Source organism: Trachurus japonicus, chromosome 16 (genome assembly GCF_045865225.1).
Source record: "Trachurus japonicus isolate A0001 chromosome 16, Traja_1.0".
In the NCBI taxonomy this organism is placed as follows: domain Eukaryota; kingdom Metazoa; phylum Chordata; class Actinopteri; order Carangiformes; family Carangidae; genus Trachurus; species Trachurus japonicus.
Genome location: NC_140922.1, coordinates 30,329,286 through 30,346,239, shown reverse-complemented (window position 1 = coordinate 30,346,239; position 16,954 = coordinate 30,329,286). Strand labels below are relative to the sequence as shown.

At 38.2% G+C, this 16,954-nt stretch overlaps 1 protein-coding gene across 1 annotated transcript; it reads left to right on the top strand.

Moving 5' to 3' along the window:
- The first annotated feature begins 971 nt into the window (after window positions 1–971).
- On the top strand, window positions 972–15,743 carry ctss2.1 (cathepsin S, ortholog2, tandem duplicate 1). Its single transcript, XM_085803034.1, has 8 exons — window positions 972–1,014; window positions 4,173–4,300; window positions 5,146–5,268; window positions 8,023–8,175; window positions 9,859–10,083; window positions 13,595–13,760; window positions 14,251–14,353; window positions 15,363–15,743. The coding sequence occupies exons 1-8, from the start codon at window positions 996–998 to the stop codon at window positions 15,460–15,462; spliced, it is 1,017 nt and encodes a 338-aa protein (XP_085659160.1). The 5' UTR covers window positions 972–995; the 3' UTR covers window positions 15,463–15,743.
- Window positions 15,744–16,954: the final 1,211 nt, after the last annotated feature.

The window sequence follows — 16,954 nt, the reverse complement described above, 5'->3', positions numbered from 1 at the left end:
TGTCAATTATTACACACTGGACCTTTAACAGTTCGGTATGAACATGAGCATGTCATTTACAGAATATTAGATCCGGAATAAAAACATTGTTAATTCTCATGTTTACAATACAAATCATAATACTACTAAAATTCTAAATACTGCAACTATAAGTAAAAAAAACCCCACTGATAATTAATAATAGATAAACAACCATGATCTTATAACCATATAACACAGTAGTGTGTCTGTCTAACAGCTGGCCAGCTGCCATCACATGTGATGATCTTTGACCTTCCTCATCCTCACCTACACATCTGTCCGACAGCTGCTGCTGCTGTCTGGATGTTAGTGAGACGTCTGCAGCTCCACAGAGAGAGAGAGCCGCTCCTAACGTCCATGTTGTTGTTGGTGGATTTGACCTCTCTGACCTTTTGCTGCTGCGCCACAGAAATTCACTTCTACTCTGGAAATATTAATAATATTCTTGTAAAAATCACTCCCCTCAGTCCAGAGATGTTTTTAATTTCCATTTTACACCTTCTGGACAAACAGTTTTTACTGTTTTATAATAAAAAGTGTGTTTCATCCTTTTTTTTTGGAAGTGTATTTCACTGTTCAGCCTGTAGGTGGCACTGTTAAGGCTTAGATTTAGTTTTTTTTTTTTTAATACAAATATAATTGTTCTGTTTTAATGTCTTTAGTTTGGTAAATATAAAATAATACTTTCTCCCACATCCTCTCCAAATCTTAACTATTATTCTTCATTTAATTTTTAGCTCTTTCAGCCATTAAAAGAAGTTAGATTTTTTTTTTAAAATTATTTCTCATTTATTCCGTCATATATTCAGTTTCACATTGACTTCAGGTGATCAGTGTATAGCACATGGTCGCGGTCGAGTCTCAGGTTTCTGAAGAGGAAGAAGAAGTGACTCAGATTCATCATGTGACTCTTATTTCTACATAAATATGAAGCAGGAAAACACAGCGTCAGTGGTTTGATCACAGACGCAGCGATGAGTCCGACTAAACGAGGCAAGTTCAAACTTTTCTAAAGCAAAACTAAAGCTTTTAATTCACAAATTATCCTCCGCATTTATAAATATGAAGAGTTTTATTACAGGAGGCTGCGTCGGTGACAAGTTTTAACGAGCTTTGGCTTTTACTTTCGTTTTTGGTGTTTTTCAAACAGAGTCCTTTGTGTTCAATCCGCAGGTGTTGGTGTCAAATGAAACTGTAATATAAAACTAAAACTGTAACTATGAAGGTTCATATTAACTTTTATGTGTATTTTATTCCCTGTGCTGTGATATACTCACACATGCTGTGATTAAAACAAACTTTAGGCCTGCTATGACTCTTTATCTTATTATTCCTGATGATAATTGATAATACAAACAAAAAATGACTAATCAAGTTCATTTAATAAGTTGAAATATTCAGTATAAATACATAAAGGTTCATGTTTCAGCTGAGTGAAGTTGATAACTGGGAGCTTCAATAACAAACAGGCCCTTTACCTGTTGAATTAAAGACATAAATAAGATTTAATCGTCTCATTATCTGAATTTGTTGAGTTCATCATTGTCCTCCAGCTGTTCAAGGTGTTTTATTCACTTGTCGATTGTTAAAGACGCCTCTGATGTGTTATTAATGGCACCTTCCTCCATTACAGCAGCGTTAAAGACTGAACTCATGTCTCTGCCCCTTTTCACCACTTTCACTTCTGGTCTTGTGACTGCTGCTTTGTCTCATTTGTAGATTTGTGTTCGGTTCAGTAGTTCTTCAATTTTCAGGAAATGAAACTTCCTGACGTCTTAAACATTAGTATGATGATGATGATGATGATTAAATATAAGAGAAGTAGAAGAGGCGTTGTGCTCTGTCAGTGGAACATGAAGCGACACCAGCAATAACCACAGCTTCAGAAATAACTGCAGTGTTAAAACAGCATCGTCACCCACAGCTGGACAGATGTTGTATTAAGACTCTATTAGGTCTAGTAGCTGTGGCCTATTGATATAATAATGATAATAAATTGTATTTATAAGCGCTTTTCTAGAAGCTCAAAGACACTTTACATACAATAAATTCAGTTAAGAACACAAGACATATACAGTAAATGCAGTTAAAAGCAGCAAAGACAGTATAAAACATAGAAAACAATATAAAACACACACAGAAATTATGTATTAAAAGCTGATTTAAAAAGGTGTGGTTCAGTTTTACCTGAAACCTATCAATCATTATTATTAATCAACTCTTTTGATGGGTTCAGGTTTTGGGAAGTTTTACATTTAGCAGATTTGAATGTTGTTGAGTTGCTGCTCCGTTTTTCTCTTTGGGACGATTTAATCTGATTTCATAATAGGCTACATTATATAAATGTGGGTCAGATAAAAGCAGATCAATGATAATATTGAATAATTTCTCAGCTTTTCTGAATCCTAAAGCTCATGTTTGACCCAGTTTGTTTGGATGTGATGATGATACAGATTATTTATTAACCTCTTAAAGATTAATCCATTACATTCACTGGTTTGACAAGCAATGTTTATTACATTTAGATTAGATTATGTTTCCAAACTGATCATTTAGTCCTGTACCCTAGGTATTTCACAACCTAACACGTTAATATTTAATGAAAACACAATAACATTAAGGTTTACAATCACAAATATTTCAGGTTTTTACATTTTGTGTTGTTGTTTTTTCCCCACCAGTGTTTTTCACCGTCACACGACAGTTCCTCATACTTGTTCTTTGAGTTGCACAAACACAAACCACAAACTATAGGGTAGGCTACTCGTGCTTTAAGCTGCCAGGGACAGATGTTGTTGGCACTGCGCATTAGGCTACTACTAACATGTTAAAATTCAGCTTCACTTTTATTTCTGCGATATTTTTTCTTTTTTCTCACAGTTTTCTCAAAAGAGTGTTTGTTTCGTGCTGTTTCTTTTCTAAACTGACAGTGTGATGTCAAAATTGTGTCATTGTTGTGCCACAGCCTGTGACAAGTTCGACCAAGACTCTTTGTTGCAGAAACATACCTGAGACAAACCACTTCCTGCTCTTGCAGCAACACTTCATGGCTGCACAGGAATACATTCTGTTTTTATTTCCTGATGCAAGCACCTGTCTTATTGTTACAGCTACAAGTATTTGTCAGTTGTAGCGAGTCTGACTTTTACTTGTATTACTAACACTCTTGCAAAAAATGTTGTTTGTTTATCTAGAAACATGACTTTATTGACATCTGTGCCATGTTTATACTTTAATATCTTCAAAATTCATCACCCTTAACTCGTCCTTTTCTGGAAACATGGCAGTCCTAGCACTGGAGCCAAATTTTAGTGCAGCAACAAAACGTCGAGTAAAAAGTAAAGTTATGAAATCATCGCGACAAAAAAGTAGAAAACTTGTCAAATAGTTAGTAGTTAGTATATTAACCCTGCTGCAAGTGTGCGAGTAGCCAAAGCTAGCCACCTGAAGTTAAAATCAGCTGATGCATGACATTTTCATTTTTCAGAGAACATTAAATCTATGTAAATTACACATTAAACTTGTTGCATTGGGTTTCTGCTTTGCAAACAGGCTGAATTGATGTTTATATTGTGTTAAAGTAAAGAAAGCAAAGAGATATGGCAATTTTGCATAGCACATTTTCATGCACAGCAGTGTTTCAGTGGGCTTAACAGAAATAAAAGAAGCATCATAATAAAGGCACAATAAGAAAACAATATAAGAGCAATGTTTATGAAACAGATTATAAAACAGGATAGATAAAACTAATCAAAGTGCAGGATTAAAGGTTAGATAAAGAGAGGTGAGTTTTACAACCAATAGGTTAGTTTTTTAAATGTGCTATAGAAATAAATGTGACCTTATATGACCCTAACGCCTCCTTTGCTTTTCCGACAGCATTGAACGTGATCTCTGAACTCGTTTTCTTCTGACTAATCTTTGTAGTGGAGCTGCAGGTTTTGTGCGTGTGGTTTGTACGAAGTGACAAACTCAGCGTCGGAGGATCGGTTGACGGTTTCTGCAAAGCCGATTCTTTTTTTGTTTTGTTTTAGCGTCTTTGCTGATGAGCACGCAGCCGTGCTCATCAAAGGTCAAACACACATCCTGTCCTCTCATGTAGTTCATGTCTGACTGTGTGTGTGTGTGTGTGTGTGTGTGTGTGTTCACAGGCCTGATGTTGTTGGGGAGCCTGCTGCTCGTCTCCCTGTGCGCCCGGGCGGCGGCCATGTTTGACAGCAGACTGGACGCCCACTGGGAGCTGTGGAAGAAGACGCACGGGAAGACGTATGAAAACGAGGTAACACTTGAACATTTATTAAAGGGATAGTTCACCCAAAATTCAAATTTCACTCATTATCTACTCACCCTCATGTCGACTAAGGGCTGGGAGAAGTTTCAGAGTCCTCCGTGGCTTCTCTGAGTTATAGGGGGTCTCGGCATAGCAGTATTTGTCCATATGACGGTTGTGAATGCATACCACTTTTCTTCGTCCAAAAAGACACACCAAAAACCATCCAAATACCTCCATAGTGCTCGTCTGTAATGTCCCTCTTGTATTGAAGCCCCGACATGAGAAATTGTTCCGAAAAAAATAAAATAAGTCTATATTTTAAGCTTGTTTGTAGCGGAAGCTCCCAGTGTCTCAGTTCACTGCTTTGCCTGTTTCTGTGCAAATCTCGCGGGATTTGCACTGACGCCCAGTTCACGGCTCCGCAAATCGCGTGAGATCCCGGCAGAGCAACACTTGGAGCTTCCGCTACAAACAAGCTTAAAACATATACTTATTTGATTTTTTTCGGAACAATTTCTCATGTTGGGGCTTCAATACAAGGCGGACATTACAGACGAGCAGCATGGAGGTATTTGGATGTTTTTTTTGGTGTGTCTTTTTGGACGAAGAAAAGTGAGCTCCGTCCGTTCGCAACCGTCATATGGACATGCAGTGCTGCATGGAGGACTCTGAAACTTCTCCCAGCCCTTAGTCGACATGAGGGGGAGTAGATAATGAGTGAAATTTCAATTTTGGGTGAACTATCCCTTGAACTTAGCATTAAAATACACTGTAAAAAAAACCTCTCTTACTTCTTCCAGTTAAAACTAGTCACATGTTGATGCGTTCTTTCTTTTTGTTCTTGTGTTGAGGATGAGGATTTGCGCCGCAGGAGATTGTGGGAGGAGAACCTGATGCTCATCACCACGCACAACCTGGAGGCCTCGATGGGGATTCACTCCTACGATCTGAGCATGAACTTCATGGGAGACCTGGTGAGACGCTCGTACCACAGATTAATTCATTTTATTGATTTGTAATCTAAACTTTGAAACTCAACTTTTAATCTTTTTAATTTAGGGTTGTCAGCTTTGTTATAATTAAAATACATACTAATTGATCTGGGGACTTGAGATGTTAAAGAGTAAAGTTGGAGTTGTGCATTTTAAATCACAAAAACTGACAATAAATATTCAATAAAGCACAAAAAGTGAAGTAAATCCACAGCTTGAATTTATCTTCTAAACTTAATGTTTTCAACCTGTTAGTTAAGTTAGTTACTGTAGTTATTAGAAGTTCTTGGACCTGCAGCATCCATCTGTGTTTCAGAGTTTTATTATTGAGTTTTAACTACTACAACTTTCCTGTTGTGGTTCAGTCTCACTCTGCCCTCACAGTGTTTGCTGCAGGTGATCAGCTGTTTATCTGTTTATCTTTAAGGAAATAAAATGCTTAAAAAACCGAACTGTGCACGAACACAGAGGAACATTTAGCAGCTAAAGAGACGGATGTTTCTGTCAAGAGGTGGTGGAGACCAAACACAGAGTTTAAAGAGCGAAAACACATGATGTTGTGTTAGTCTGACTAAAACAACTTTTTAGGCTTTTTAAAGGGATAGTTCACCCAAAATTGAAATTTCTCTGAGTTACGGGGGGTCTCAGCGTAGCAGTGCATGTCCATATGATGGTTGCAAATGGATACCAACTGTCTTCGTAACAAAAAGACACACCAAAAAACATCCAAATACCTCCATGCTGCTCGTATGTAATGTCCGTCTTGTATTGAAGCCCCAACATGAGAAATTGTCCCGAAAAAAATTGAACAAGTCTATATTTCAAGCTTGTTTGTAGCGGAAGCTCCTCTTCCCAGTTCGTCCACATTTGACGAACCGGGAAGAGGAGCTTCGAGAAGCTTCCACTACAAAACAAGCTTGAAATATAGACTTATTTAATTTTTTTGGGGACAATTTCGGGGCTTCAATACAAGACGGACATTACAGTACATACGAGCAGCATGGAGGTATTTGGATGTTTTTTGGTGTGTCTTTTTGTTAGGAAGACAGTTGGTATGCATTTGCAACCGTTATATGGACATTTCAATTTTGGGTGAACTATCCCTTTAAATACGTGTTTTTAAATGCATACATGTGAGGAATTGACTTAGTGAATACCTCAATCAGACACTAAATGTCCTCGGTACTTATCAGTCACAACATCCTGGGCTTTTACTTTGAAATCAAACTAAATGTGCAACAGAGGAAGACGATAACAAAAAGTAAACAGCACATCCAGTTAAATGAGCTAATGTATAATCGTAACTGAGCCGTCACTCACCAGATATTCAGCTCCCAGTGTTCCTCGCTGCTCTGAAACTGCTCAGTGAGTAAATACGAAACTGTCTGCAGCTGCAGGTCTGCAAAAAAACAAAAAACAAAAACAAAAAAAAACCTTGGTGATGATGTGTCAGGGCTGAATTCAGGTCAGTTTAATCTTATTGATGCAGCAACTTGAATCTTAACCTACATATCTCAAGGCAATTTACATTTTTAGGTCCAGATTTTATAATAGAGAGAAAACCAACAAGAGAGACGATAAGGAGAGACAGGGAGAAGTTTCCAAAACACGGTAACTGATCCCATCTGAGAAGCTGGAGATGGATGAAGCTGTTTAGAAAGAAACAACAGAAAAAAAAACTCAACGTACAGAATAATGATAAATTAAATTACAGTGACTTTGTTTAAAACCTGGGGAGTGGATTTATCTTTCGTCAAACTTTTATAAAATAAAACGTTTCTTGTAATGATTTGATTTTCTGCTTTCAGCTCCACCTCTGATAAAAACTCACTACGATGCTTTTTCTTTTCTTTTTAAATGTGCATACACACATGTGGCCAATAGCCTGCAGTGTGTTCCGTGTCTGACTTAATGAGCGACCAAATCACCAGATACATTAACCATGTGCTGCCTGGGTTGTGTTTTTTAAACCACAGTCTGTGTCGGACTGAACTGAAGTTTACTTCGGTTCAATGAGCATCATTCACGAGAAACAAAGAAACAAACAAAACATGGCTGATTCTTGAGAACTAAAGGGATGTCAAAACAATGAAGTGTCTGTTTATCTGTTACGAATTTTATCTGTGGCTCATAAAAGTTTGATATTGTAGTTATAAAACCAAACACCATGCAGCTGTTATCATTTTACAGGTTTATTTTTATGCTATTGTTCCTTCTACATTAAAAAAGGCAAATTTAAAGCTGCATTAAGTTGAGTTTTGTTGAAATCATCAGTAGAAGCAACAGCTTTCATATTAAAAATGACATTTGTATTCATTATTAATATATAAACATGAAGAGTGGAGTTTTCATGTGATTAAATTATACACACTACAGCAACTTGGTGCTAGTTGAAGAGAAAAGATCAAACTTTGAAGATGTTTAAAGATCAAAACAGCGAAAAAACTAAATAAAAATAATTAGTTTATGACTGAGCTTTTCAGAATAAAAGCCCATCACAAATAAATTATTCAATCAAATAAAAAAAAAATCTAAATAAAAGCAAATTATCCTGTAGGAAAGTGAGAGAGTATAATAAAAAGACATTATAGCTTGTAGCTTATTTATTCTGACAGTCTCAGTCTTCAGTGTTACGGTAAGTCCTCTGATTTCCTGTTTAATGATTATTATGGGTCATTTGATTGTGACATCACGGATGTTTTTGTTCTTTTTTTCTTTTCTTCTACTTCCTCTCAGACTCAGGAGGAAATCCTTCAGTCCTTTGCCGGGCTCACTCCTCCCACCGGCATCCAGAGGGCGCCATCTCGCTTCGAGGGGGCGACGGGCGCCGACGTCCCAGACACAGTGGACTGGAGAGCTCAGGGTTATGTCACCAAGGTCAAGATGCAGGTAAAGAAACGAACAAACACTCAAGTCTTGTTCTGTTTCCTTCATATCAGCTCTATATCTTCGTGCCACAGTGATGCAATCTAAAACTTTCCACAGACCGTGTGTCCAGTCGCCCACATTTCATCCTGTTCCTTATTTGTCGAGTTGTCAAATGTGCAAACAGGAAGTCGTCACCACAGCAGCAAAAACTGTTATGAAAGAGTTTTACCACATTGCTCCACAGTGTGAGAGGCCAGAAACCGACACGCATTAACTCCACATATTTATATGCTGTATATGTAAATCAATGTTAAAACAGTGGATTTGAGATATAACTAATACAAATGGCCCCAAATATCCACTGAAAATCATTCATATTGTCTAATTATTATAATATTTTACTCCTTTGTTCATATACTGTAGTTTGTCCTTCATAATAATAATAATGATAGATAATAAAAGAAATGAGATTACAAAGTATTTCACCAAGGTAAAACTACAAGACTAAGAACAAACATGCAGAGGAATAAACCAAAATAAAAATAAAAAGGTTAAAGAATAATAAAATATTTGATACTGAAGCTTTGATGCATTAGATAGAATTTTTTTGTTCTGATTTGACCTTCGTATTTTCTGCAGCACTTTATTTTTGCACGCTGCCCTTATTTATCATTCATTCATCCATTTATTCTAATAAGTGGAGGTCCAGGTGAGGTAAGAAGATTAGATACATAAATAAAAGTTTAAAAAAAAAAAAAAAACTAAACACAGGAATTGAAATAAACAAAAACTAAACAATTTATAGAAGAAGAATAAAGTATAAGAATTTAAATTAATCTATTAACCAGAAACACAAAGGAGAAGAAATTATTTTTTAATTTTACTAGTTTTATCTTTTAACAAATACATTTTTGACCATTTTTATGTAATTGCTGTATCTATTTCATCCACAAAGCTGTTCAGTTGCAGTTGTGATAAAAATAAATGAGCTCTTTGCTGAGTTTGAGGTTAAAACTGACCAACAAACTGCTGCTGTAAACTCTCTCTCTGTAAACTGTCTTTTAAAGAAGTCAAAAAATCACAAATAAGAAAAATAACTGCAGCACTTGCACAAAAGAAACTGATCGTTGTTTCAAAACATTCAACCAAGCTGATTTACAAAGGGTGCGACTCTCAGACTGAACTTATTAGGAGCTTGTGTTGTGTAGATGAAGCTTCGTTCACACACACACACACACACGCACACACGCACACACGCACACACAAACACACACACACACACACACACACACACACACACACGTATTGATTCTGGCATTCCTTCTGTTCTGTGCAACATGTTGAATGTAATTGACAAACAGGAAGTGTGTGTGTGTGGAGTCGTTTAACCTCTCACACACACTCTGCTGGACCCTCCTCCGTCTTTACGCTCTCGTCTCGTGCTGCCAAGTGAGGAAGATAAAATAATACATAAATAAATAAATAAATAAAAGGAGGCACGAGACGTTTATAATATTTCCGTTTGATGTAACGCTGCAGCTGCAGAAATAAAACTGTTGTTGAGTTTGAATATTTCAGTCAGTGTTGATTTAAAGTCCATCCACTGAACCGTCGCTGTACTGAAGGGTTATGGGAAATATATTATAAAAAAAAAAAATCTTTAACGTTGTGTAGCTACATGATGTCTCGCCTGTTTGATCCCAGGGCGCCTGTGGCTCCTGCTGGGCCTTCAGCGCGGCCGGGGCCCTCGAGGGCCAGCTGGCCAAGAAGACGGGGAACCTGGTGGACCTGAGCCCCCAGAACCTGGTGGACTGCTCCAGCAAATACGGAAACAAGGGCTGCAACGGCGGCCTAATGCACCACGCCTTCCAGTACGTCATCGACAACCAGGGCATCGACTCCGACGCGTCCTACCCCTACACAGGAAAGGTGAGTCCAGAAACTCTGAGGAGACACTGATAGAGATATGACAGGAAATTAAAAACATTAAAGGGATAGTAGCATTTTTTTTTTTAAAGTGGAGTTAAATGATCTACAAATAGCCCCTAAGTACTTTAATTGCAGTAGAAGACTCTCTGCACTCCTCCCGTTAGCAACGCCAGCCCATAATAGCCCTGCCCAGAGATTTACAACATACATTGTTGTGAATGGACCCAAAGAAACGGCCTATTTTCACGGCCTAAAAGAGGTTTTACCTGAAAAAAAATACACAGTTCCATTGTTCGTTATAATATAATTTTTTCCAGCCTTTCAAAGTGCAGGAAAAACGCAGTTTTTAATTGGACCTAACCAACTCACGTATATCCCTCCGCCCAGGGTTAGCGCCCGCCGATCAGCAGTTGGTTAGGTCCAAATAAAAACAGCGTTTTTCCTGCACTTTGAAGGGCTGGAAAAAATTACATTATAGCGAACAATGTATTTATTTCCAGGTAAAACCTCTTTTAGACGGAATAAAAAAAAAATATGCTGTTTCTTTGGGTCTGTTCACAACACTGTATGTTGTAAATCTCTGGGCAGGGCTATGGGCTGGCGTTGCTAACGGGAGGAGTGCAGAGAGTCTTCTACTGCAATTAAAGTACTTAGGGGCTATTTGTAGATCATACAACCCCACTTTTAAAAAAATGCTACTATCCCTTTAAATCAGAAGTTGCATGCAGACTTGACATTTCCCTCAACCATGATGTTTATGATGATGTTTAAATCATCATCATACTGAGCAAGAAATTAAAACATCAAGTCATAAAAACATCTAAACAGAGAGAAGTTAAATAATTCTTTGTCCCAAACATTAAAATGTCACAGTGATGTTTTTATCACTGTAACTGAGGTGTACAAAGATGTAAACATCCTTCAAACAGAAAAAACTTTAGTTGTTGATGATCTGACGACTCTGGTGCAGTGGATTATGGGTAAATTCAAACCTTTTTTTCTCCTTCCAAAAAACAATAACAAAGGAGTAAGACAAAGAAGAATTTATTTATCTTTTTTCTTTCTTTCTTTTTTCTTTTCTTTTATGTATTTATTTAGGGGGTTTTTGGGTCTTTTTTTTTTTTTTTTAATTAAAATTTTTATTACATTTCCTTAAAGGGACAACGAGGAGTTTCTATTCGGTTATAAAAAAGTCTCACGTTAATGTGGATGAATCTCCGCTACCCACACTTGTTAATGGGCCCATTTTCGATAAATATATCGTTCTGTCTCTATCGTTATTTTGTTATTATTAGTGGTGGCGGAGATGCTGGTCGAGCCGACCAGCGTTTTTTACTTTCGGTTTCGCAACGAGTCATGAGAATAACACAGCTGAATCGCCGTTTATGGTCGGAACTACAACAGTATGTGAATCTCTTTGAACCTCTGACTTTAATTCTTGATGAATGAAAACATGAGTCTGTCTTGCGCCGGTCAAAATAATTTTACGGTGCGCGCGGAGGCTCATAAATGTTGCGTGAAAACGCTTCGCTTTTCCAAAACTCCTCGTTGTCCCTTTAAATTTCTATTATTTTATATTTTATTTTATTGATTTCTTAAATTTTTCTTATTTATTTTATTTTTTTATTATTTTATTTTACACATTTCATTAGTTTTCAATGTTTGGGATTTAATTTAGTTTTAATTTAACTTATATATTTCTTTTTTTGGGTTATTTTATTAAATTAATTTTGATCTGTTATTATTATTTATAATATTTTATTTATTCATTGTATTTTTTTTTTCTTTTTCATACCATCTTTCTTCCTTTCTCTTGTGTATTTGAACCAGCAGCCGTCCTCATACTTTCTTTAACTTGAACATTGTGTGATTGTTATGGAGGAGTCAGTTTCCTCCCCACAGACGGAGGAGGGTGAGTCGAGGACAGAGCTCCGATTGTTTCCTGCTTTTATGAAGCCGTTATTTCCCAGTTCTCAAGAAAATTAAAAACAAAATGTTCTTTTTTTTAAGTGCAAACATGTCGGGGATCCAGGCGCAAAACAAACAGGTTTACAGTTAACAAATTCCTGTTTGAGTCAACAATGTGGGTGTAGGAAACAGCAACAAGAAGTTAAGTCCAACCCCTTCGGGCTGTAGACAGCAACGCTCTCCTCGACTTGTCTGTGGTCGGCTGTTAATGTCTCTTTGGAGCAACAATAAATTAATCGGAGCGGACAACGTGTTTGTCCTCCAGGCTTCATCTGTTTCGCTGCTGTTGGTGTTTGTGTGGAGGAGGAGGAGGATGAGGAGGGCAGTTCTCAGCCTGCAGCCTCGCGGAGGTGTCGTGGCTCTTAATTCAACCCAAAAGGAAATAAAAACTCTCTGTGATGTGAAACGTTTCTAAATGAGCGCATGCAGCGACTGAAATCCACCTCCTGCCTCCTCACACCTGCCAAGAGCGAGAAAATATCTCTGCTGTTGTTGCAATGTCGGTGAGATCACACCTGCAGAAGGGCGTTAAGGCCCCGCCCTCCCCCAAGCACAACCTATATAATAAGCAGTGTTTGTTTACTTAGGGCTCCTGGTGGTCATGGGGGCTTCAGAGCAGTTTAACCGCAAAACACAAGAAAGTTTTTCTTACAAGACGGCTTTTTAACACATTGAGTGCCGCGCTCCTCTCCAAAGTTTTAGTCAAGTGTACCGGCAATTTAGACCATTTTTGACGATTTTTGTAGAGCCACAGCGTATTCTATATTATTGCCACCAACACATACAGGTGAAACTTTATGCTTCAAATGGCCACAAACCGTTTGTTTCTACGTGCCTCCGTTCCTGAGAAAACTCAAGCTAAACATGGCTGAGGGCTCGTGTAAGATAAATATATACAACAATTGTTGTTCTATTCACAAAACCACCATCGGGGGGGCGGGGGGGGCGCCACTAAACAACAATAACACAGACGCACCGTGCCGTGGCACAGCCTCTCGCCGCGGAACGTGATGGTCTCTCGGCCACAGCAGGTCGGGAACACCGGCCCCACCGGTGGTCGCGGTCCTTCTGTGGTACGGGTCGGTGGTGCCGGCGGCCTGCTTTGACCGAGGGATCATCACATTTTACCGCGGGAGGACCTTGGGGAGGACACGGTGTTGCTCCAGATGAAGACCGGGCGGGACAGTGGGCTGAGAGCTTCCTGTTTCGGCTCCGAGCTGCTGGGGCAGGCTGGGTGAGAGCAGAGCAGCTGCTGCATCCACATGCAGAACTCCGTTTGCAAAAGCCGAGTTATGATAAAAACTTCCAGATCATGAGCTGTCATGAGTTTTTGATTGTCATCTATTTCAGTTCTGCTCGTCGTAGAGTCCCCAAATTTACACATAAAGGTGTGTTAAAGTGTCTAGTTTCATAATTTAAAATAAGCAAAAAACGTAAAATTACGTTTTTGGCACTCAACGCATGGGAACGAAAAACGAGAAATTACGTGGTTGGCACTCAATGAGTTAACAGTGCTGGGTTTGTGTGTGTTGTCTCTCTGCAGCAACAACAGTGTCGCTACAACCCCTCGTACCGCGCCGCCAACTGTTCCCAGTACAGCTTCCTGCCTGAGGGGGACGAGGAGGCCCTGAAAGAGGCGGTCGCCACCATCGGACCCATTTCAGTGGGGATCGACGCCACAAGGCCCCGATTTACTTTCTACAGGAGCGGTGAGTTACACGTCACGTCACGCAGAGTTTCTCTCTGGAGCTCAGCTAATCAGCTAATCAGAAGTGATTTCATAAATTAGAGTAGATTTCAGAATAAAAACACTCAGACAAACCAAATCCTGCAAGTGTTGGATGGTGTCATTGGTGATTGCTTTGTTGTGACATCACAAAGTGACAGGAAGTCCTGACGGCTGGTTTTAAGGCTCAGTTTCTGAATACAGGCTGTGTGCATTTCTCTGTGGACTGAGGCTTTGATACTTTCACAGTATTAATATAGAACCTAGAGCTGCTTTATAATCACACTACACATGGACATCTACCTTTATACTGTATGGAGCTTTAACACAAACATCTACCTTTATACTGTATGGAGCTTTAACACAAACATCTACCTTTATACTGTATGGAGCTTTAACACAAACATCTACCTTTATACTGTATGGAGCTTTAACACAAACATGTGTTTATGTTATCATCATCATTATTTCAGGAGTGTACAATGACCCATCCTGCAGCCAGGAAGTGAACCACGCTGTGTTGGCCATTGGCTATGGGACATTGGACGGACAAGACTACTGGCTGGTGAAGAACAGGTGAGACCTTTATATTGGCCGTCTGCTCTGTATCTCCATCAGGTCTTATAAATAGATCCCATCCCATTGACTCTTTGGGAAATTGGTTTATTGGTCAGTTTAGCTTTTACATATATACTATATACATGTATGTACAGTATATATGTGTAAGTGCTGGTATGTTCCTTCTACATTTACCCTCTGCTGAGTTGTTTGTGGAGGACGAAGAGGAAGTGAAATAGGGAAGTGGACGGTGTCAGCAAGTCAAAACCTAATGTTGGCTCCGGTTGGAGGTTTGGTTATTCTGCTGACGTGACTTCAGTGGTTCACACAAAAAAACCTTTACATGTCCTGCCTGCAGGTCTGAGCCCACTCCGTTAATGCATCACATGAACAAGTGGTTTCATTTCTCTGCATTTCATGCAAGGAAAAACTGCCACAACTTCTCCATCTTCTTGTGGTGACGTCAAAAAGATCATTGTGTTCAGAACAGTTAAATATGTATGTATGTCAGCCAACAGGTTTGGAAACACTGCCATAAAAATAAAGTAGGGGTAATTTTAATGAATGCATTTCCTCTGGTGCAAGAGAAACTGCAAGTTAATCACTTTCCGTAGTTTATTATGTTAATCAATCAGGAGAAAGGGTCCAGGTCCTTTTCTTTTTATAGATATATTTTTATAGATGTATTTTATGTGTCAGGTAACAGCAGTTCAAACTTGTAATTGTCACATTATGGTTCAATTTTGGCAAACAAAGCAGTGAAATGAGTCTAACTGAGCAAAATGTTTTTTTTTAATTAATATTGAAAAATATTGCATATGCTGGCAAATATCGCACTATCCGACATAAATATATCGGGATATTGGTCCAGGTTCAGCAGAGTTACTGACATGGACAACGTTTATCTTCATATTATCACAGGACAGAGACATTCCCTGATAATTCAGCATCCCAGCAACATATTTTTTTTAATTTAAATCTGGGCCTAATTAATAATTTTGTTCGTCTCGTCTCTCTCTTCGTCCAGCTGGGGAATCACCTTCGGAGACCAGGGCTACATCCGGATGTCGCGCAACAAGAACAACCAGTGTGGCATCGCTGATTACCCCTGCTATCCCATCATGTAGCTGCACAGCACAGAGACCTGGAGCCTCACTCCTTTCATCTATGTATAATATATTTTTCAACAGATTAATTTCATCATATAATTTACTACAAAAGCGAAATACTAAAATTAAACACCAGCACTTTCTGGTGTTTTGCTGTAAACTTCTATCTTTAGGAGCATTTAAGATTTTTCTTTTCTACATGTCAGACCCACTTTGTTCGATAAGACTGTTGTTTATACGTGTAACTAATATGTTTGTGTGTATGTTTGAATCTACAATAAAGCAACAGATGAACTTGTTACAGAGGCTCAGCCACAGTGATACACACCAGGTTTTGATCAATATGTCCGTTTATTGATTGATAGAGGTCAGATCAGTTTTCTGCCTTCGATGCAGTGGAGTTGAAGATCTTATTTTTTACACCAGCAGCTTCAGGTCTGTCTTTTTAAACCTGCCATAAAAACAGTCTGAGAGGATCCCATCCCATCGACTCTTTGGGAAATTGGTTTGTTGGTCAATTTAGCTTTTACATGTTACGACATAGGGAATGTCAAAATCAATACCGTCTGTGTCTCTAGTAAATATCTATATCCTGTGCTGAGCGCGTCGTACACCAGCTGCCTTTAGTCAGAAGAATAAAAAAAACATCTTTTATTTTCATAATGTTGAACTACTTAACCACAAAGTCAAGAGCACTTTAAGAAGGATCGATAAAAACTATGGAAAATATGGGTTAATAAAAGTTCAGATACCTACTGAATATAAAGCTGCAGCTAGTGGTTTTAGCTTAGCATAAAGAACGTGGGGAACTGAAAGCTTCACCTAGTCCTGCATTAATGTGACATTTGCTGTTTCAAGCCTTAAAAAAAAATTGCAAATGTTAAATTACTGCTGTAAAAAAAATGCTGTAAAACACAAGAAAGTCAATAACGTAGGTGAATGATTGGAAGATTTACTGTTTAAAATATTAAAGTCATCTGCTAGACAAAAATAAAACTGGTCTTTCATTGAATTATTTTGTTTCATAATCTGAAACCCAGATTGCATTTAAAAAAATATATTGTGACAAAACTTTCTGAAGACACCAAATCTATGAGGCTACGTTTGTGGTAAATTAGTATAAAAAATTATAAAATGCTTGTGTCTGAAGTTAAGAAAATAAAAGTGTTGAATATTTCATCATAGAGCTGAAAAGAAGCAGATACTGAACATTTACTGCATATTTATATTATATTTTTGTGCTTTTTTTGTGGATACATATAGTATACTATACAATACTTAAATATTGGAGCTACATAGTTTTGGCCTTTAAAAGCCTCCATAGGTTCCCGATCACCTTCGACAAGGTCAGAATAAAGTCAGCCGAGCACAGCGTTGGGTTACAAATGAGTCATTTTTATTTTTTTTAGTGCAACATCACAACAAACAATTTTCACATGAGGTATTCAAAGGGATTTTCTTCAGTTGTTGATACAAAATGTCCCACCATGATTGACGTTTAAAGTGTTGT